The sequence below is a fragment of the Anolis sagrei genome, chromosome 2 (genome assembly GCF_037176765.1).
Source record: "Anolis sagrei isolate rAnoSag1 chromosome 2, rAnoSag1.mat, whole genome shotgun sequence".
In the NCBI taxonomy this organism is placed as follows: Eukaryota; Metazoa; Chordata; class Lepidosauria; order Squamata; family Dactyloidae; genus Anolis; species Anolis sagrei.
In genome coordinates, this window is record NC_090022.1 from 185,394,985 (window position 1) to 185,416,413 (window position 21,429).

General features: G+C 42.3%; 1 protein-coding gene across 1 annotated transcript in view; it reads right to left on the bottom strand.

The window, feature by feature from the left end:
• Positions 1–13,535: 13,535 nt before the first annotated feature.
• STAC3 (SH3 and cysteine rich domain 3) overlaps positions 13,536–21,429 on the bottom strand; it is a 51,077-nt gene continuing 43,183 nt past the window's right edge. The window contains exon 12 of the mRNA XM_060763009.2: positions 13,536–18,999. Coding sequence (XP_060618992.1) covers positions 18,901–18,999 — 99 coding nt within the window. The 3' untranslated portion in view covers positions 13,536–18,900. The remainder of the gene's footprint in view (positions 19,000–21,429) is intronic.

Consider the following 21,429-nt stretch of genomic DNA (forward strand, 5'->3'; position numbering starts at 1 on the left):
GCTTTGCTCACTCTCCTCTTTTACCAAACAATAATTGTTTCTCTCTTTTGTTTTGTTTTTTTAACCATTTGAGGCCCTGGGAGGAAGGCAGGACTTGGAAGTAGCCTACACCTGATCAGTCAAAATGTAGCTTTCTCTATCTTTCTCTAGGTAGGGAAATCTGCCGCCTATTAACCAAAAAGGGTACTATGGTTGCTGATAGTGGTTGTGTGCTTTCAAATCATTCCCTACCTATAACAACTCTAAGGCCACCCTTTCAAACTATTTTGTTGTCAAGAAGAGATTTGCTATTGCCTTCCTAGATAAAGGTAAAGGGTTTCCCCTGACATTAAATTGAGTTGTCTCTGACTCTGGGGATTGGTTCCCATCTCAATTATAAGCCGAAGAGCTGGCTTTGTCCATAGACACCTCCAAGGTCATGTGGCCGGCATGACTGAATGGAGTGCCCCCCCCCCCCAAAAAAAATCCCATGGTGGTTCGCGAAAAGGCCTTACTGGTGCGTTGTTTAAAACAGGGGTCCTCAAACTAAGGCCCGGGGGCCAGATACGGCCCTCCAAGGTCATTTACCGGGCCCTCACTCAGGGTCAACATAAGTCTGAAATGACTTGAAAGCACGCAACAACAACAACAACAACAATCCTATCTCATCGGCCAAAAGCAGGCCCACACTTCCCATTGAAATACTAATAAGTTTATATTTGGTAAAATTGTTCTTTATTTTAATTATTGTATTGTTTTAAGATTATATTTGCACTACAAATAAGATATGTGCAGTGTGTATAGAAATTCACTCATGTTTTTTTCAAATTATAATCCGGCCCTCCAACAGTTTGAGGGACTGTGGCCTGGCCCTCTGTTTAAAAAGTTTGTGGACCCCTGATTTAAACTGTTATGTTTATTCATATCATGATTTGATCACCATACTCAATATATCCCATATGCACAGGGGTATTGGGGCAACGATACAAAAGGTTTGCTAGGGTAGACCCTCTTTCACTCAGACTGAGCCCCCCCAAAAAAACAAACTCAGCCCCCCCCCCCCCCGAATCGAAATCCTGGCTACGGGCCTGGAGCGCTGTTACCTTTCCGCCAGAGCCGTACCTATTGATCCACTCACATTTGCTTGTTTTTGAAATGCTAGGTTGGCAGAAGCTGGGGTTAATAACGGGAGCTCACACCGCTCCCCAGATTCGAACCTGTGATCTTTCAGTCAGTAAGGTCAGCAGCTCAGTGGTTTAACCACTGCACCACCGGGGGCTCCCCAACACCTTCCTGACACATAGAATTATAGAGAACTGCAGTGGCCATCTACTTGAGCCCCCTCACCATGAGAAAATCAGCCAGCACGTCGACGACTTAAATCTAGACATAGTTTTCTAAGATCTACAGAGACACTCGCTGGAACACCTCAGCAAGCGAGAGTCCAAAAGTGGCAGGCTCAAACCCAGCACCTCAACCAATGGCTGATACCAAATGAGAGACTCCCTCCTGGGCACACAGAAGACTGGACGACTTGGAAGGCACTGGACAGACTGCGCTCTGGCACCACGAGATGCAGAGCCAACCTTGAGAAATGGGGCTACAAAGTGGAATCCTCGACATGTGAGTGTGGAGAAGAACAAACCACTGACCACCTGCTGCAATGCAACCTGAGCCCTGCTACATGCACAATGGTGGACCTTCTTGCAGAAACACCGGAAGCACTCCAAGTGGCCAGATACTGGTCAAAGGACATTTAACCAACTACCAAACTCACAAGTTTTGTATTTGTCTGTTTGTTTGCTTTGTTCTGTGATGTATAGTTACCGTGGTATTGCTAATTTTGATTTGTTTTGTTTTGCTTTTTAATTTGCTTGTTTATGTCTGTTATGTTTTTATTGTATTGTGTTTATGGCTTCGGCCTGTGTAAGCCGCATCGAGTCCTTCGGGAGATGCTCGCGGGGTACAAATAAAGTTAATAATAATAATAATAATAATAATAATAATAATAATGGACTGGTTGTTCTGACACGACAAATAAAACCATGAGAAAACCAAGAACTATATTTAAAGGCCTCCAAAAAAAGAGAGACCACTCCAGTCCATGAAGCATACTATTCCATAGTCTCAGTAAAAAGTTTATCCCTAAAGTTTAGACAAAAGCTCTTTTCTTGTAATAGGAACTCGTTGGTTTATCTCCTGATTTCTAGAGTATCAGAAAACAAGTTTGCTCGTACTTGACATCCCTTCAGATATTTAAAGACAGTTATCATGTCACCTGTCTGTCTTCTGGAATAGATGTTAATTAATTACAGCATTTTAAGGGGAAAACCTCAGCCTAGTCTTGGTATCTGTCCAGGTTTCTATGTCTTGGGGCAATGGTGGAGTCAGACAGACGTTCACTTATATTACTGTAGAAATCCAAGAAGAGCACAGAGGCAGGCGGCATCTGTACTCCTGCCAGGCAATAGATCTGCTAATCCCGCATCAAGATGTTCAGAAAGAGACACTTTATACACTGAAATGCTCTCACTTAACTCTGTTTTCCTCTCTTTGTCTCCCTCGCATTCTTTCTCCTTTCTGTAATATGTACACGCACACATATTTTATCTTCATTCTCAGCCCCAATACCCATTCCTTAACTAGAGGAGAAGAAATGTGCCACCTTTTGAACTCGGATAGCATATCCTATTCAAAACACTTAAGTTAAATCTCCCAGTTATTTCCCAGCTATTAGTTCCTATTCAGGAAACATCTTTCAGCTATTAACAGCCAATCTTGCTAACAAAGCAAGGTCGCTTGCAATAGTATTAGTGAGGTGTGGTGGTGAGGAACAGGCTGATCTGAAACAGGGTCAATTTTCTAATTAGGGGGAGGGGGTTGGAAGAAAATGAGAATAGGCAGAACAGCACAGACTAGAGGGGCTCCCTAGCATCCCCTTTCACACATATACCTTTTTTTAAATGAGAAGAACATCGCTTGTTGTGAGATTTTAACTGGTGCCATACAGGGTCAGAGCAAAGGCTCTTGGGACACTTCCAGACAGCACTAAATCATGGGTTTTAAATAGGGGCAAAAAATCCCAGGACTTCAGAAGAAGTCCACATACAGAGCTGTTGGTCCTGGGATTTCTGCCTCCGTTATCCAGACTTGATGCTTTGTTGCGGAATCTAGAGGCTCCCAATATGACTGCCGTGGTACTTCCACCAGAAAGTGGGTTTTTTAAAAAAACAAAACCCTCAAGATGTGGATATGCAAAGAATCACTGCAACGAATCACTTCAAAAGCTCTGTTCTTTGTCCTGGCCAGAGAAACTGTGCCCTCCAGATGTTTCATCTCTGCAGCTCCTCCACTTGAGCCCTGCATTTCTTGCTCACTCAGTATAAGAAATGCTCCACTCCTTGGCCAGTGCTTCTGTCCATAAAACAGGAAGATTTACCCATTGTACGCCAATTTGCCGATTTGCCCATTGTGTGCTGCTTCCCCTCCACTCTCAGCACAGAGCCCTTTGCATGACTCAGAGGCACTTCCGGCCAGGCTCTGTGCTGGAAAGGGAAAATAGTGGTGCAAGTCACCACCATGGCAACATGGAAGCCTTCCCATGTCGCCTCCCTATCAATGGGGGAAGCTGGGTGCCAATGCTGGGTTCACCACTCCCCTCACCCCAAGCCCATGGAGTCACCACAGTGTGGAGTGAATCCATGGGCTTTTATGATAAGGTCCCAAGAAGAATGATGAAAAGAGGATAGAAGACCTGAGACATTTTAAAAGGGGCTAAAAATGGGATAGCAAGCATTAATCAGGACTGTCCTTGCAGTTGTGTGATTTCAGTTCTTCTAAAGTCATAGGTTCGGTAGCCTGGCGTGACAAGCTCCCAAGAGACCGAATAAGACACAGACAAGATGAAGGCATAAACAGAGGCATTTCTTCACCTTTCATGAAGCGGATGTCAGCAGAGTATGCACTCCAAAAAGTGACATAAGCCAATGCAAACATATAGAAATATTTGTAGCACTCTGACAGCAGTCTGAAATAAAGGACTTTGCCAACTGGCTTGTTGATTGGTCCAGATTGTGGCCAGCTAGGATCTGCATGCTAGTTGGCTGGAATGCCCTGTCTGCCATTGTTGCTGATTGGTCTCAGGTTTGGAGGGAATTTTCATAAATGGTTATTACTTAGTTTGAAATTTTGTCACTGTTGCTTCTTCTGCCTCTACTGGGTGTGGGAAGGGAAAGAATGTGGATGGGTTTGAGGAAATGGGTGCTAATGATAGCATGGATGAGGACAATGCTAGTGAAACAATGAGTAGCAATTGGTGTTAGCCAGTAGAAGGACAGAGGCAAGGTGTTGAGTAACTTTTGTGACTTTTAGTTTGGCTCCATTGTTAGGTGTTTAGAAGCATTGTTAGGGGGTTATGCCTACCGCCTGAAGCAGGCATGTAGCCGGGGGGGGGGGGGGGGGCTTGGGGGGCTTCAGCCCCCCCCCCCCCCCAAATTCTCATGGTGGTTCGCGAAAAGGCCTTACTGGTGCATTATTTAAACTGTTGTGTTTATTCATATCATGATCTGATCACCATACTCAATATATCCCATATGCATGGGAGTAGCAGGTTTGCTAGGGTAGACCTTCTTTCACTCAGACTCAGCCCCCTCCCCCCCAAAAAACAAACTCAGCCCCCCCCCTCCCGAATCGAAATCCTGGCTACGGGCCTAGCCTGAAGGGGCAATGGGGCTTTCCTATGTTCCCCCCCAGTGAGTGCTTGTGAAACTTCTATATCCAGGATAAAAGTTATCTGTGGAAATTATCTTAAATTGGGTTTCTGTGTGAAAGATCACAGCCATGGGTTTGGAAGACCTCCTTGGGGTCCCAGGGTTTGAGAACATTGCCATATAGGGATGGCTGGAAAAGGTAGGCCAGTATTTAGTTCTGGCCCAGACTACCTGTATGAACGTATCCCCTGTTATGAACCATCACGAAGTTTAAGATCATCTGAAGCCCTGTTGTCGATCCCACCACCATTGCAAATGCGATTGGTGGGGATAAGGGACAGGGCCTTCTCAGCAGTGGCCCCCTGCCTGTGGAATTCCCTCCCCAGGGACATCAGATTGGCCACCTCTCTCCTGTCCTTTAGAAGGAAATTCAAGACTTGGTTGTGGGACCGAATGTTTGATCATTGAACAGCGGCAAGTGAGAAGAAGACATATGCAATTTGAAGTGACAATGAACTGACCTGGGCTTTGGTTTTAACCAGTGTGTTTTTAACAACTGTTTATTTAATGTTGTCTTAATGAATTTGTTAATTTTTTTAATGATTGTGACGGCACCAAATGGGGCTTGCTGTAAGGCCGCCCTGAGTCCCCCCTTGGGGTTGAGAAAGTGTGGGGTACAAGTGTATGAAATAAATAAATAAATATTTTGAAGCTTCCAGAGACTCAGAGGACCTCCAGAGCACCTATCCCTTTCATATTTTTTTTAATGGTTAATGTTTTGGCAAAATTATGCTCCACTACCTGCTCCATTTCTTCCACTTACAAAATGGCCCTTTTTCAACTGGAAACTGAAATGGGAAGTCACATTACATCATTTCTAATTACATGGAGATCAATGCTGTGGCCCACAGAGGGAGGGAACTGGAGAAAATGCTTCCACCTCTAACACCGAGGATGGTTGGGCAATGATTATGAAGATGAGTTGTGAAAAGGATGAGAATGAAGAGGAGCACTTCATGAATTCCTCCTGAGGAGGCTGCTTCCCTCTGTCCAATGGTAGGACCATCTCTACTCCTTCTGTTCTTAAATGATAATATTAGAAAGACGAGTGTGCACACCTTCCAATGCTGCACACATGAAAACCAGGGTACGTGTGGTTAAGCAACATCAGCATGTGATCAAGCTAGTAGAAGTTATTGATTGCCTTTGCCCAAGGCTCCTATGAAGAGCAAGATTTTGCTTTTTCCTCTCCACTAGTTGAGTTAATAGAGATCTATTCTTGCACTTTTAATTTGATTGCAGCAGTTGTAGAAAGTTAAAGGCAAAGGGGGAAGCCAGGGGGAGAAAAGAGAAACGGGACCTTTTGAAACTAACTGATTGAATGAGATAACATTTGACTATCCCTGCCAAATTGGGACAGCTGGAACATATGGTGTACAATATTCATGGGCTGCTCCAGCTAAGCTTCAGTAGCAATGCTTTCCGCAGCACTGTTCACATGGGAACTAGTCAGCAGGCTCTGCCTGTTAGAAACCTGTGAAATCATCAGGAGCTCTGCATTCATTTCTGGACCTCGCGGCTTGGATAGGTTGTTGAGAAATCGAAAATAAACAACTGATGAGTTAGAGGAGATAAAAATTAGAAGATGAAAGGCTGGAATAGTGAATCCTACGGGGGAGAAAAAGGATTAAGGAAGGGGCTATGGTGACAATACTGAAATATTTACAAAGAGAACATCAAAAGGAATCAAAGGGACTGTTGTCACACTTTCTACAGATTGGGCAAAAAGCAATTGGAACAACAGGATGGGAGACTCAGGTTCTATATTAGGATGAAATTACTAAACAGAAGTATAGTTTGACAACAGAACAGAACTGCTTAGCAAGTCTCTGAAATCTCATCCTATGGACATTTTCTACGATGTTCTGGAGTACTAGAACAAAGTTAAAAAATATGTTAGCCACCTCTTCACTATTAGTCTAAGAAAAACTCTATTGCCTAAGAAAAACACTTTGAAATTAATGGGATTGGCATCATTCGATGAGGTTGTGTCAGAAGCGACTTGAAAAACTGCAAGTCGCTTCTGGTGTGAGAGAATTGGCCATCTGCAAGGACGTTGCCCAGGGGACGCCCAGATGTTTTGATGTTTTATCATCCTTGTGGGAGGCTTCTCTCATGTCCCCGCATGAGGAGCTGGAGCTGATAGAGGGAGCTCATCTGTGCTCTCCTGGATTCGAACCTGCAACCTGTCGGTTTTCAGCCCTGCCAGCACAGGGATTTAACCCACTGCGCCATTGGGGGCTTGATGGGTGACTGCAAGAAACACACACATATACTCAGAAATGTCATATTCTACAATTAGACAGGGTAAAAACTGAGCAACAACTAAAGGCTAGTACAATTTTAGGCTGCACTGACAACAAATAATAGTACCACCAATACTTTGGTTAAATGTATCTACAGAATACCGGTAATTTCTAGTTCTGGAATACACAGTTTAAGGAGAGTATAAAGAAGTTGCAATATGTCCAGGAGGAGGCAATCAGAATGGTAAAAGGTTTGGAACTCAAGCCCTTTGAAGACTAGTGGAGAAAAGTGGGTGTGTTTAGCTATAGAAGCAAAGGTTGAATAGTACTATAGCTGTTTTTGAATATCTGGAAAGGTATCATATGTAAAAAGAAGCATTTTTATTTCTCTGCTGTTCCATACGGTAGGACCCAAAATGAAATCAAATTACAAGAAATGTGATTTGGTTTTGATTTTTGGTCATTGTACATCTTGTGATTGCGTTCTGCCATGGCAAGCAATAAAATGCCTTGAGTTTGGCCTGGCCATAAGAAAGTTTCTTAGAATTCAAGGTCCCATGAAAGTCTTCTTCCCAAAGCTGTGTTCACCTTTACACAAAACAATAAATAATATTCTGCTATCTTAAAGGTTAGCAAATTTATTTGGGCTTGGGGTTCATTCATTCAGTCTCTTCCGACTCTTTGTGATCTCATGGACCAGCCCACTCTGTCAGCCATGGCCACCCCAAACTCCTTCGAGGTCAAGCCAGTCACTTCAAGGATACCATCCATCCACCTTACCCTTGGTCTGCCCCTCTTCCTTTTTCCTTACCATCATCCTCTTCTCTAAGCTTTCCTGTCTTCTCATGATGTGGCCAAACGACTCCATCTTTACCTCTAATATTCTTCCCTCCAATGAGCAGTTGGGCTTTATTTCTTGGAGTATGGACTGGTTGGATCTTCTTGTGGTCCAAGACACTCTAAAAATTTCCCCCCAATACCACAGTTCAAAAGTATCTATCTTCCTTTGCTCAGCCTTCCCTATGGTCCAGCTCTCACATCTGTAGGTTACTACGGGGAATACCATTGCTTTTACTATGCGGGCCTTTGTTGCCAGTGTGATGTCTTTATGCTTCACTATTTTACCAAGATTGGTCATTGCTTTCCTCCCAAGAAGCAAATGTCTTCTGATTTACTGCAGTCTCCGTCTGCAGTAAACTTCAGCCTAGAAACACAAAGTCTGTCACTGCCTCCACATTTTCTCCCTCTATTTGCCGGTTATCAATCAGTCTGGTTGCCATAATCTTGGTTTATTTGATGTTTTAACTGCAACCCAGCTTTTGCACTTTCTTCTTTCACCTTGATTAGAAGGCTCCTCAGCTTCTCCTCGATTTCAGCCATCAAAGTGGTATTATCTGCATATCTAAGATTGTTAATGTTTCTTCCAGCAATTTTAACTGCAGCCTTGGATTTGACAAGCCCTTTATGTCACATAATGTGTTCTGCACACAAGTTGAATAGGTAGGGTGAGAGTATACAGCCCTGCCATACTCATTTCCCAATCTTGAACCAGTCTGTTGTTCCGTGGTCTATTCTTACTGTTGCTACTTGGTCCTTATACAGATTCCTCAGGAGACAGACAAGATGGCTTGGTATCCCCTTACCACCAAGAACTTGCTACAATTTATAATGATCCACACAAAGGCTTTAGAAAAGTCAAGAAAACAGAAATATATGTTTTTCTGAAACTCCCTACCTTCCTCCATTATCCAGCGGATATTGGCAATTTGGTCTCTTGTTCCTCTGGAAAGGATAGTTAGGGTGAAAAAGAACTCACTTCCATCCTTGAACCTTTTTGAGAGAAGAAAGAACTCTCCACAGTAAGAGCCTACCCACGGTTGCCCTCTCAACCCATGGAAGAGGCCAAGGGGGTCACAAGTCCTGAGATTCTGCTATAGTGTGTGTGCATGTGCCTTCAGGTCACCTGTTGACTTGTGGCGACCCTATGAATTTCAGAAGGCTTTCTAAGGAAAGGAAGACTCAGGGGTGGTTGACCATTATCTTGATCTGAAATATAGCCTACAGCACCTGCTATTCCTTGGCGGTCTCCTCCACCAAAGCACTAACCGTGGAAGACTTTAATCTCTTTCAGAAGAACTCTGCTTGTAAAATCTTCCAGAATAGAAACTCTGTGAGTAAGTTGTGGAGGGAGGGCATTTGTGAGTCTGTGCCTGGGAGTAATTGCCGTGATGCCTCATTACAGGTAAGGACTTACTTTTAGATCATTTGTTTTTACTAAGGTATAATCACGTTGCATTATAACACTGTCCCTCCTTTTACTGTATGATTATAACATCTAGGTAGATCTTATTTTAGCCTCAGTGACTGTGTGCTGTGTTTTCTACTACATGCCAGCAGATTGCAGCACTTTTTTTAAAAAAAAATAACAAAACAATATTTTAGGTAGCCTTGAATAATGACAAAAAAATGTTTAAACGTTTTTAAAAATGGTAACTGTAATGGTAACTGACTGATCTTTAAATTGATAGAGTTATAGTAACAATTGATTTCTTCTTTTTTGAAAAAAAATCTGGAATGGTGTGTTGTCAAAGGCTTTCATAGCCAGAATCACTGGGTTGCTGTGAGTTTTCCGGACTGTATGGCCATGTTCCAGAAGCATTGTCTCCTGACGTTCTGGAATGGTTACTGTTGGGTTTCATCCCTGACTGTAGAAGTCTCCAGCCCCCAATGAGTAGTAGTTAGCCTAGATAGAAGAGAGTGAGGGATTCCTTCCCCACATTCCCTATGCATGCCTATCGCAAGGAGGGGCTTAGAAGGGACTCTGTCCTTACTCTTCCTGCATACTACTATCGCTTCCCCTTTTGAATATTTAGCAATATAATATATTTGAGGTGTGAGGTAAATCCCCCCTTTAAAGGTTTGTGTATTTTTGTTTTTTTGTTTTATTGCTCTGGCCTGGCCATACGGTCAATCACCATTTTGGCTTTCTCTCTGCCTTATGTCTTCCTTGAGTGAGGAGGCATCTTGCATTTCTCCAGGCAAGATGTAGTTGCATGGATACTCTTTGTTATCCTTTTTCTTTTCTTGTAAGCTAGATAGCTCCAAGAACCATTTCTATCCAGAATGGATTTCTTTTGACTTTAATAAATATATTATTTTCAAACCTATGGAGTTGTATGTCCTGCAATTTTGATCCATTCTGTTGAATGGAGAATAATCCTTGCTCAGCTCATGTAAGCTTCTGCTGGTTATGAACTTTGCTTCTGGCACTCTGCTGTATTTCTGTGGAATCACCCCAAATGAGGGTTATTTTTGAGCCTAACAGCTCCTGATTCCTATCAGTTCCAAAACCACCTCAACGTCCCTTTTTTCTTTGCAAAAAAAAAATCTGTAGTTGTATGAAAAGTCCGCAAGATGTTCTTCTTTCCCAGTCCGTGTTTGTCCAAATCAGGGATGTGTAACACTCTGATACTGTGGGGAAGGACCTGACTTGTTCTCCCCTTACAGAAACAGAGCCACTGTCCTATGTTTGGGAGTAAACAGAGTCACAGCCAGGCACAAAAGTGGATTGCATGTATGTGCTAGAAATTCTTGCTAAGACTAAATTTAAGATCCATTTGCCATCTATTTTTATGACTCTCAAGTGGGAAACTATAGGATGTATACAAAAGACTCCATGTAAGCTCACCCAGTGTGAACCCAAACACCCGAAGGACACCAGATCCAGTCTTGGAAGCTAAGCACAGTCAGTCTTAGTTGATACTTGGATGGGAGACACACACCTCCAAAAAAATCCAACAAGAACCCAAGTGCTGTAAGCTATATACTAGAACAGTGGTTCTCAATCTGTGGGTTCCCAGATGCTTTGGCCTTCAACTCCCAGAAATCCTAACAGCTGCTAAACTGTCTGGGATTTCTGGGAGTTGTAGGCCAAAACATCTGGGGACCCACAGGTTGAGAACCACTGTACTAAAAGAAGGAACTAGTAAAACACTTCTGAGTATTCCTTCCCTAACAACCTCATCACATTGCGAGGGGGAAGCATGGGTGACCATCCTTTTAGCATAGATAATCAACCCCTCTTATATCGTCAACAGTCCCATTCTGGGTTTCTGCCTCCCCATCACACTCAAATGTGGAAACTTAAGAACTGGTAATAAAGTCATCTTTCATCACAATGTCAGTATTACTTTTTTTAAATCAGGAGAAACAACAATATCTGAAAACCAAGAGATCCCTTACCCTGCCCAAAGCCCCTTACCTTAAAGGAGACTGACACCAGTTTAAAACCATTTCTTTCCATGGAATCCTATAGTTCTGCATCAAAACCCATAGGATACAAGAGACAGTGATCCAGGTTAAAACCATTGCTTTCCATGGGATCCTATTGTTCGGCATCAAACTCCATAGGATACAAGAGATTGCTGGTGGTTGGGCAATGAAACAAGACTGAAACAGGAGGGGAAACGATGTTTCCCATCCCACTTGTTTTTCAATTGTAACCATGTGAGTAAAGCAGGATAAGAGGTAGGAGCTCTGAACAGAATTGCTGGCCCATGTTGAAAGTTCCCTCCTTTCAGGACATTTCTGCCTCTTGTCAACCCCAGAACATGTTATTAGCTCCGTGCCTCTCTGTGCTTGAAAAGAGGCTGAAGTGTCTACAAGGGGAAAATTTCTCAATGTGATGAGGTCAATTGCTGGAGTTCCCGCCTTTCATGACACTTCTGCCTCTTTTCAACCACGGAAGGCTATGTACGACAGTCAGAAGTAGTTTAACTCATGTGATGAGCTCAGTGCCTCTCCATGCTTGAGAAAAGGTTCGAGTGTCCTACAACTGGGAAATTTCTCAATGTGATAAGGTGGTTAGAAAACTCTGTGAAATTCATTGAGTTGCCATAAATTGAAAAGCACCCAGAAGAAACATGCATACACACAGGTTCACCCAGTCCAACTACGGAAGCTGAATAAAGGCAAGTACATTTAAAAGCTGGACTTAGGGATGGAGTAAAAAGACAAGCTAGAAAGGAGAAAAACAATACTATTTTACAAGGCTGACTATGCAAGTCCTGAAGGGTAATAGTGCCGCCTTGAGGCGCATATTTATATGACAAGTCCTCTTCATGCCTTGAGTGCCTCCTTGATCCATAGCAGCCATTGAGGCAGGCAGCACCTGTTCACCCATGGATCAAGTACTCTGATCCTCACACTCCGTCCCCCTCTTTACCCAATCTTTGAGTCCATTAATTTTCCAGTGACTGAAACTGTGGAAAACAACAAACACAGCTGCACCTGTCTCTCCACCTCATGGGCATAGCAACCACTCCACAGGGTTCCAGTTCCCAGTGAAGCTCTCTGGTTTCACATTCCTCCCAGGGACATGGCTTCGGCCATATTCATTCCCACTAGGCACAGAGAGGCTGGCAGGGGAATCATTTGCTGTTGGACACAGATCCAGTTGAGAAAGAAAGAGCGAGAGCCCAGAGTTTGTACAATTCCATGGTCTAGCAGACCACAATATCATCTGGGAAAGTTACTTGTAAAAATGAATTGGTATCAAAGTGTATTCCAAAGATTCATCGTCCTATATTGTGTCCGTGTGTGTGTGTATGATATATATAGTCCACGTTGATCATTTTAAAAGCCAGGACAATCAACCAAGATAAGTCTTGAAGTCACTAGAGCAGTGCTTCTCAACCTGTGGGTCCCCAGATGTTTTGGCCTTCAACTCCCAGAAATCCTAACAGCTGGTAAACTGGCTAAGATTTCTGGGAGTTGTAGGCCAAAATACCTGGGGACCCACAGGTTGAGAACCACTGCACTAGAGTATGTGCCATCATACCACATGTCAACGTAAATCGCATAGGGTTTTCTTAAGCAAGGAATACTCAGAGGTGATTTTGCTATCCAGGCTATTTAAGAGGAAAAAGATAGACTAGAGTACCAGGAATTCATTGGTGGTCTGTTATCCATATATTAACCATGCTTTATGATATTTAGCTATACACTGGGCAAGCCTAGATGGAATCTTTTGCATAGATCCCATAGCTTTATACTTAAGAGTGATGAAAAGAGATGGCAAAGGGCTCTTAAATATAATCTTTAGCTTCCAAGATTAGACAGGATCTGGTACTTTCAAGGTATTCAGACTGTCAGTTACCATTGTAATTGGAATTCATGAAAGATAGTAACTTTGCCTATTTCTTTAAAGTGACTGTAGTAATTCCTTTTTTTTCATTTTGGTACAACCTCCATATCTGCAGGGATACATCTGTGGACTTGGCATGGAGATGTGAAAGTACAGTTAACAGCAAACCCAATACAATAGAAAAATACAAGAGAATTGCACTTGAAGATCCAGAAAATACCTGGAGATTGTATCTTTTGGAGACATAATAACTGAAATTGCAGGTACCAGTTCTGGGAAAAGAGGGGTTATACTGTATTACTTTTTATAAAAGATCATAATATTACAAATGACTGATCACACACACATCCCCTATAAAAAATAACACTTGAAACAGATTACAGTTACACTACAAAATTGTTACTTAGGTTATGTTTTAATTATTGAAAAATAATTAGGGTAACACATTGTTAATAATTAGCTATTTTTGAATTCTGACAAACCGACAAACATTATGTGAAACCCCATAATTTGAAAGACTATAGGACTCAAACCTGTACATGTGGGGTGACTGTACCCCAGGACTGTTACTATTTCTGCACCTGGATCATCCAAATGCTTAAGTAAAGAAAAACCAGAGTCTGTGACTTGAATAAAATATACAGATACCCATTTTTGTTTACTGAGTTCATCTATTTTATTCTGCTCCTAGGAAGTAAGAATACTGACAATTCACGCCATGTTATGACATCTGGAATTCCTGCTCAGCCCCATCTCAGTTCCAAATCCCACAGGGCAATGACTAGACATTGTTTCAAGTTTATCTCCAATGGAGTTTATGGATTGGAGATTTTCATATTGAAAGACAAAGACAGAAATAAATGACTGATTATCTCAAGATGCTTACACTCTACTCCAGACACCAAATTCCCCACTTTTGCGAGGAAATTGTAGACAGAGACGTTTGTATTATATCCTTAGCTTTATATACGCCATTTTATATAGGCATATGTACTCAGACATTTTTTTCAAATATGTTCACACCCCAAAAAAACCCCAGAAGCATCTCATTTCCTGCTTCTTATCATAATGCAGTCCTTCGGGTTCTAAGAAACAGCTTGTAAAGTTGCAGATATTGGGATATGCTCATATTCAAGGCAAAATATGCTCAAATTCTCTTGCCTTGCCCAAATCTAACTCCATCTTAACTGTCCATTTCCCCATCCCATCACCCACTCACAGAAGCAGTACTGAAAAGATTTCAGAGATGTATATTCAAAGTCGTTTCAAACACCCTACTTGCGTGTGTTTTCTTTGCTCAAGCCATCTCATCTGATCAGAGAACTATGCAAACACTTCCTGCACACATCTCTTAAGAAGTGCAAATTAACCCTATTTGCCAACTTCTCCTCCTCTTTGCCCACACATGACTCAGATCCCAGTTCAGTTAAAAGGCAGCATAGGCAAAATCAGCCAACTCAAAAGTCACTTAGGTTCACAACATTGCAAGACACAAAAACTAACTGGACTCCATACATCTATAGCAGCAAGTAGTCCTTCTTTGTTCATCCCTTTGCTCTGCTTGGCAAATCAGAACTGCCCAGTGCTCATGGTGGGGAACTGCCCAACACCGCTGGAGAAATTATACTGTTTAGCTGGTACTGCACCTTCTGACATCCACAGGGAAATAGTTATGTTATGAAAGGACCAAAGCATTGAAATCTCTGTCCCACCCTCTGTTCGGATATCAGCCAGCAAGACAACGTCTTAAATCAAGAAATAGCTTCCTAAAAGCTACAGAGGTACTTGCAGGAACACCTCAGCAAGCAAGAGTCCAAAAATGGCAGGCTAGAACCCAGAACCTTGATCAGTGGTTGATACCAGATGAGAAACTACCTCCTTTGCACACAGAAGACTTTGAAGGCGCTGAACAGGCTGTGCTCTGGCACCATGAGATGCAGAGCTAACCTTAAAAAATTGGGCTACAAAGCGGAGTCCACAACATGCAAGTGTGGTGGAGAGCAAACCACAGACCACATACTACAATGCGGCTGGAACCCTGCCACATGCACAATGAAGGACTTCTTATAGCAACACCAGAGGCACTCCAAGTGACCAGTTTCTGGTCACAAGGACATTTAGTATAATGCCAAGTTTAAATTGTTTGTGTTTTTTAAATACATTATAACTGTACCCTCAATTCACTTCTGACATGATAAATAAATAAATTGTGGGGATGTTTCATTAGGTGGAGGGATCCCTAGGTTTCCCTCTGCCTGAAATCTAAAATTATAATTATGAATGTTACATAGTACATTCAACTCAGTTACAAACCATGTACACATATACACACCAATTCCTTGAATTGTACTCCAGGAATGTGATTTGCACATAACATTTCACAATGTGTCCAAACTGTTTATTTGTACATTAGTTCAATGTGGTGTTCGCACTCTACACACGCTCAGATGTTCATGAGATTCTCTCTTATATTAACTCTTCTACCTTGTTCTCGAACCTTTAACGTCAAACCTTTGACAGGTTTGGCTGCATCTTAACCTACATACCGGACTTTATTTCTCCTGCTTTTTATAAATAAATAAGTTATATTGCTTATGCATATTTTGTGTTTTGGCTCAGGAATTTAGTTGATCCTGCTTCAGCCCAAAAAGGTGGGTGGGTAAGTGTCTGCCTGTCCCTTTTAGGCTCGTTGATGAATAAATGAATGAATGACAATTCTGATTATTCTCAGCTATGAAGCAAATAATTTTAAAATGCTCCTATTCATACAGCCTTAGGATCCTTCATTTCTTTGGGATAAATTGGGTGCAGGAGCAGTAATAAGCAAACATGTGTTCACGTGACTAAAAGAGAATTTATTAGCTTGTCTCTGATCGAGTTCTTGTCCATTAAGAGTGGATAAGGACTCGATCAGAAGACAAGGAACATTCACTCAACTCACGCATCCTCCAACTGCAGCCCTCCAGCTGTTTGGGCCTTCAACTCCCAGAATTCCTGACAATTGAACAAGCTTGATAAGACATCTGGGAATTGGAGGCCCAAACAGCTGGAGGTTCTCCGTTTGGGATGCCTGACTTAACTAGACTAAACACCCATCTTGTAACAAAAATTTACACTGCACAGTATATGTGTACATCATAGGATTTGGAAAGAGATAGGACTGAAACAGACAACAATTATACACAGCAGATTCTTATGGGTATGTCAGCACCCTCTTGTGGGCACATAAGAACATGAAAAAAACACATTTAGCCCTAAAACTTCTACAAACGGCAAAGAAAAGATCTTTTAGGAAAAGAAGACTGAGATAAAATAATCTAGGACTTAAAGACTGGGATTGTTTGTTTGCCTGTGTGATGTCAAGCCACCTGTCAACCTATGAATTTCATAGGACTTCCTTTCTTACTCAGAGATGGTTTGCTAGTTCCTTCCTCTGAAATATAGCTCAAAACACCTGGTATATGTTGATGACTTCACATCAAGGGCTGGCCCTGCTTAGCTTCTAAGATCAGATAAGATCTGGTGCCTTTAGGGTATTCACACTTTGGAAATAACCAGGGTACTGTAAAACCCTCGGAACCAGAAGTAGTCAATGGATGCCTCTGAACTAGAGGAGTTCATGGATGGCTGTGAAGACCTGGTTAGTGAGATGACAACATGGGAGAGGAAACTGAGGACAACAGCTGCTATCTTGTAGAGCTATGAACATGCCACACTGGTAAGAGAACTACAACATATATACAAAAAAGGTAAGCATGATTTGGGGCAAGGATGCTGTGGTGGATATTACTAGCTGAGAGCCATGTGTCTGCAATCCTGATGGACTTCTTGGCCTTCATGAAAGCAAGCATGAATACATCAATGGACAAGGATGAAAGCAAAGCCCAGCATGCAACCATTGAGCATAAGGGATGCGTATTTTACTATGCAAGCATTCATGAATGGGGAGAAGCTAAGGGCTTTTGTTACACTAGGGTGGCTGAACCTTGTTCCATCTCTTCGCAGAAGTCCTATTTATCAAGTAAACTCCCTCAGCAGGCCCAAAACCTAGCAATATCTTGGTGCCACCTGCTCACATACCAGGTTCTAGAGCGCTATCGGTATCAACATTAAGTGCCCTCCAATAACCCAATGAGAAGAATAAGTATTCCTCCCAATCACTCAAGGAGAGACAGCTTCAGATATTACAAATAAACATATTACATAATTTACATGGGGGAGAGTCTGAGCCCTCTTTGGGGTTGAGAAGGGCAGGATATAAATATGGCAAATAAATAAATAAATAATCTCTTGATGGGGGAGAATCTCTCATCACCAAAAGATTCATGAGTTCCAGGTATGCATAGCATCTCTTTCCTTTGAGGGAGATATACAAATAGTCATGTGAGTTATAGCTTCAGTAGAACAAAGGGAGGGTGTCCAGATATCACTTATGTACCTTCTGTGGCCTCATTTTCCTAACATCTGAAGACCTCCTTACAACATGGACTCTAAGTGCTCCTGAGTTGTCTCAAAATGTAGAAGCAGAACCAAATTTTCCACACTAGACTGCCCTCATTTTACTACGGTCAGGTTATTGGAGACTACAGACCTCATCACTTTGAAGAGGTCCTCCAGAACAATTTGCCAGCCTGTATGGCAAATCGGAGGAGTGGGGAGCAGGGTAATCCAAGCACCCGTGCCCTGCCTCACCAGCAGCTGACGCTTCCCCATCAAACATGGGAAGTGTCAAAATGCAGCTTCCCCCCGTGATAGCTCCCAAGTTTGTGGCAAAGCATACTAGGATGCTTTTGCTCCAGTTGAGCCACAGAACCCCACCAGATGTGAGTTTATGTCATGTGACGAGTGGCATGGGGCTCTGTGAATCAACTGAGGCAGAAGCATCCTAGGACATTGAAATTTCCACATGTGATGAGATCATTATTCTACTCTTTCTCCAATCATGTGTCAACAGATAGCGCCATGACAGTACATATGTATAAAGAAACATATATAAGTGTATGCTGCCAAAATTACTATTGTATATGACATGAGTTCTCTCACACAACCAAAACTAATACAATGGTAAGAAAATAGATGAAGAGGATAATGAGAGAGGTGCATTATTTCAACATAACTAGAGTTGAGCAGTCCATAACCCTCCCAAACAATTCAGCCGTTTTGTTGGATGATCATCTCAAATTTTCCACCTTTATCTCAAGGTTGGTAGGACAGTGAAGAATCAAGAGCGGTAACATGTAGTGGCAAAACATAACAAAAATTAAGCAATCCAAGTAACTCCAGGCGCCAGACCTGCCACTGTCAGCAAAAGGACAGTCACTTGAATTGTCTCTTGAGTAAACACATGCACACACAAGCAAGGTGCCACCTGCAAGGGGCATCAGCAACAAATGTCATTTTGTCAAGTCTGGCTGTCAACGTGAACAATCACTATCCGTTTTCTTTTGCAGACAGGAAGCAGGAAGCTTTGACTGCATCCTAGCACCACCGTGGCTCTATCATCAAGGGACACTGGCTAAATTCATTCAGGAATCTGCCACCCAACCAGAGTTCAAGGCCCTTCAGATGTCAACATTATGCACTCTTTTCCTTATGCTCAGAGATGCAAGGCTTGGTGGGATATCTTCACTCTGGGCCACAGGAACTCACGGAGCCCAACTCCACTGCAGAGAGTTCTTGGCAGCTGGGAATCTCTCCAAAGAAACAACTTGGCCTTCCTCGGCCTTGGCTACAAAACCATTACAACAAGCAGGACAGAGCCTTAGATCTCTTGAAGGAAATCGGCAGGAAAGAGCCCCACCTTGCGGCCTGTGTAGACTTTCACATAGCCATTCAGTTCCTCACCCTTCTGCACCACAATCTGTAACAAAATGAAGCAAAAAAATAGTATAGGTGATCTGGGCTAAGGTGAGCTGAATGTGTTGCTTGGGGTTATAAGGTTGCACTCTCTCAGAAACGGGTGGAGAAAAAGATCTTGTTTCCTGAGATACATTTAGGTACAAACAACAAAGCAACATGTGTGACTGAGTTTAAAACAGATGCAAGATATGGGGTTTGTGTGACCCACCAGACATGGTTGGAGCATTCCTTAGCTAAGCTAGCTAGGGCTGATGGAAATGGCAGTCCAGCAACATCACATGTTCCTCAGCCCCAGCCTGAAGAAAGAAGGTCTTGATCTTCAGGCGGCCCAGATTAAAAGCTACATAAACCAAATGTTACTACAAATATAGGAAAGACTGGGTTCCTGTGAGTTTTCTGGGCTGTATAGCCATGTTCTAGAAGCATTCTCTCCTGATGTGAGGTCTGTTGGAAACTAGACAAGTGAAGTTTATATATCTGTGACGAGACTGTTGCTGAAAATGTTATTTCCAAATTGCATTTTCCATAAAAGGACAGAACATTGCTGATGCTGTTGTTATTGTGAAAAATTGGAAAAGTTGTATGAAGAATTTTATGATTCAGATTGCGAAATAACTTGGATTTAGTGAACTTTGATTTTAAGATATGGGGAGTGAGTGACTGCTCTTTGCTGTTTTGTTTGAGGCAACCAAATGTCTTGGGCAGACCTCTGTGGTGGCAATTCAAAAATGCCTGGGAGGAGACTAGTGTATTTGACCAAAATCAGTCTTTCTGAAAATGAACGAATACATATTTCTGGGGATTTGGTAGGCTTCCTTATACAGGGTGAGGTAGCATAACTTCCTTTTTTCAAAACTTAATAAAACCCATTGTATGAATCAGAATTTTTTTTTATAATGTAGGCACATACCTAAAGTTTTGTTTTGCATAGTTTTGAAGATCAAATTAGGTAGGTGATCTCCCCCATTCTCCATACACTGAGTAAACCGATTTCTGGCATTTGTCATGACTCTTGCCAGCATAGCAAGCGTTACGTTGGCAATTTCTTCCTGAATGTTGGTCTTCAAATCTTGTAGGGTCCTTGGACGGTCCACAGAAACACGGGATTTCAAAAAACCCCATAGAAAAAAATCACAAGGGGCCAAATCTGGAGAGCAGGCCGGCCACTCCAAATCCGCTTGAAAATTAGGCCTCAATGGCAAAAGCACGCTCCTCACTGTTCCAACGCATGATGATGACTGAACTGTGTCAGGACAAAACTTTATACTCCCGCCTTTCGAATGAGACCACTAGCGCTCTGCTACATCTTCAACCGACTGAATGGCACGCATTATAAAAAAGGAAGTTATGCTGCCTCACCCTGTACTACACAATTTCTAGTTTGGATTCTTGTGTGAGAAGAAAACAGTAACAAATGTGCTTTCCCCTGGGTTTAGATGTGCAGACGTGCATGCATGCATGTGGGTGGTTTAGACAGAAACCTACTGATTTCATTCACCCTCCATATCCACAGATTCAACCATCCATAGTTTGAAAATTTCTCCCCACCCCCAAAAAAATCACATAAGCATTCCTTCAGTTTGCCATTTTATATTAAATATATCATTTTACTACACTATTGTATATAATGGGACTGGAGCATCCACAGATTTGTGTATTCATAGAGAGTTCTCAAACCAAATGCCAAATACCAAGGGCCTACAGTACTTATATAAATATGGATTTGCGGTATCCACAGAGGGTCCTGGAACCAAACCCCAGGAGCCTATTGTATTAGTGGAGTTTCTGTTATTTTTTACTGGGTTGCTTTTAAGAGGCCTCTCAAGTTAATAACTTTCCATGTCTGTTATCATTAGCTTTGCAGCCATGCATTGCTTTTACTGAGGGACAGTGTGGTGGGGTGATTTGAGAGTTAGAACAAGAGACTAAAATTTAATTCTCCACTGAGTCTGGGTCTACACTGCCCTATGTCCCAGGATCTGATCCCAGATTATTTTCTTATCCTATCTGACAGTGTAGACTCATATAATCCAGTTCAAAGTAGATAATGTGGGATCAGATCCTGGGATACAGAGCAGTGCAGATCCAGCCTGAGCCATGAAAACCCACTGGGTAAGTCACACTCTCTCCACCTCAGAGCAAGACAAGGGCAAACAACTGGACAATTTCAGTCAAGAAAAACCTGTGATAAGCTCACTTCACGTTTGCCATAAATCCAGAAAGACATGCTACAACAACAATGTATTTTATTTCCCTGAGAAACATCCGGGAGGATTCATGGAGGGAGTGAAGCAAGAGGTGAGGGAAGAAGCTCTTTTCAGACAGGGAGCTGAACCACCACTTCCTTGCCCACACGTCCCAAAACATTTTATCCAAAATTATACCTCTCCAGTTGTATAGATGAAGGTGTATGTGTGTGTGTGGTGGTAGC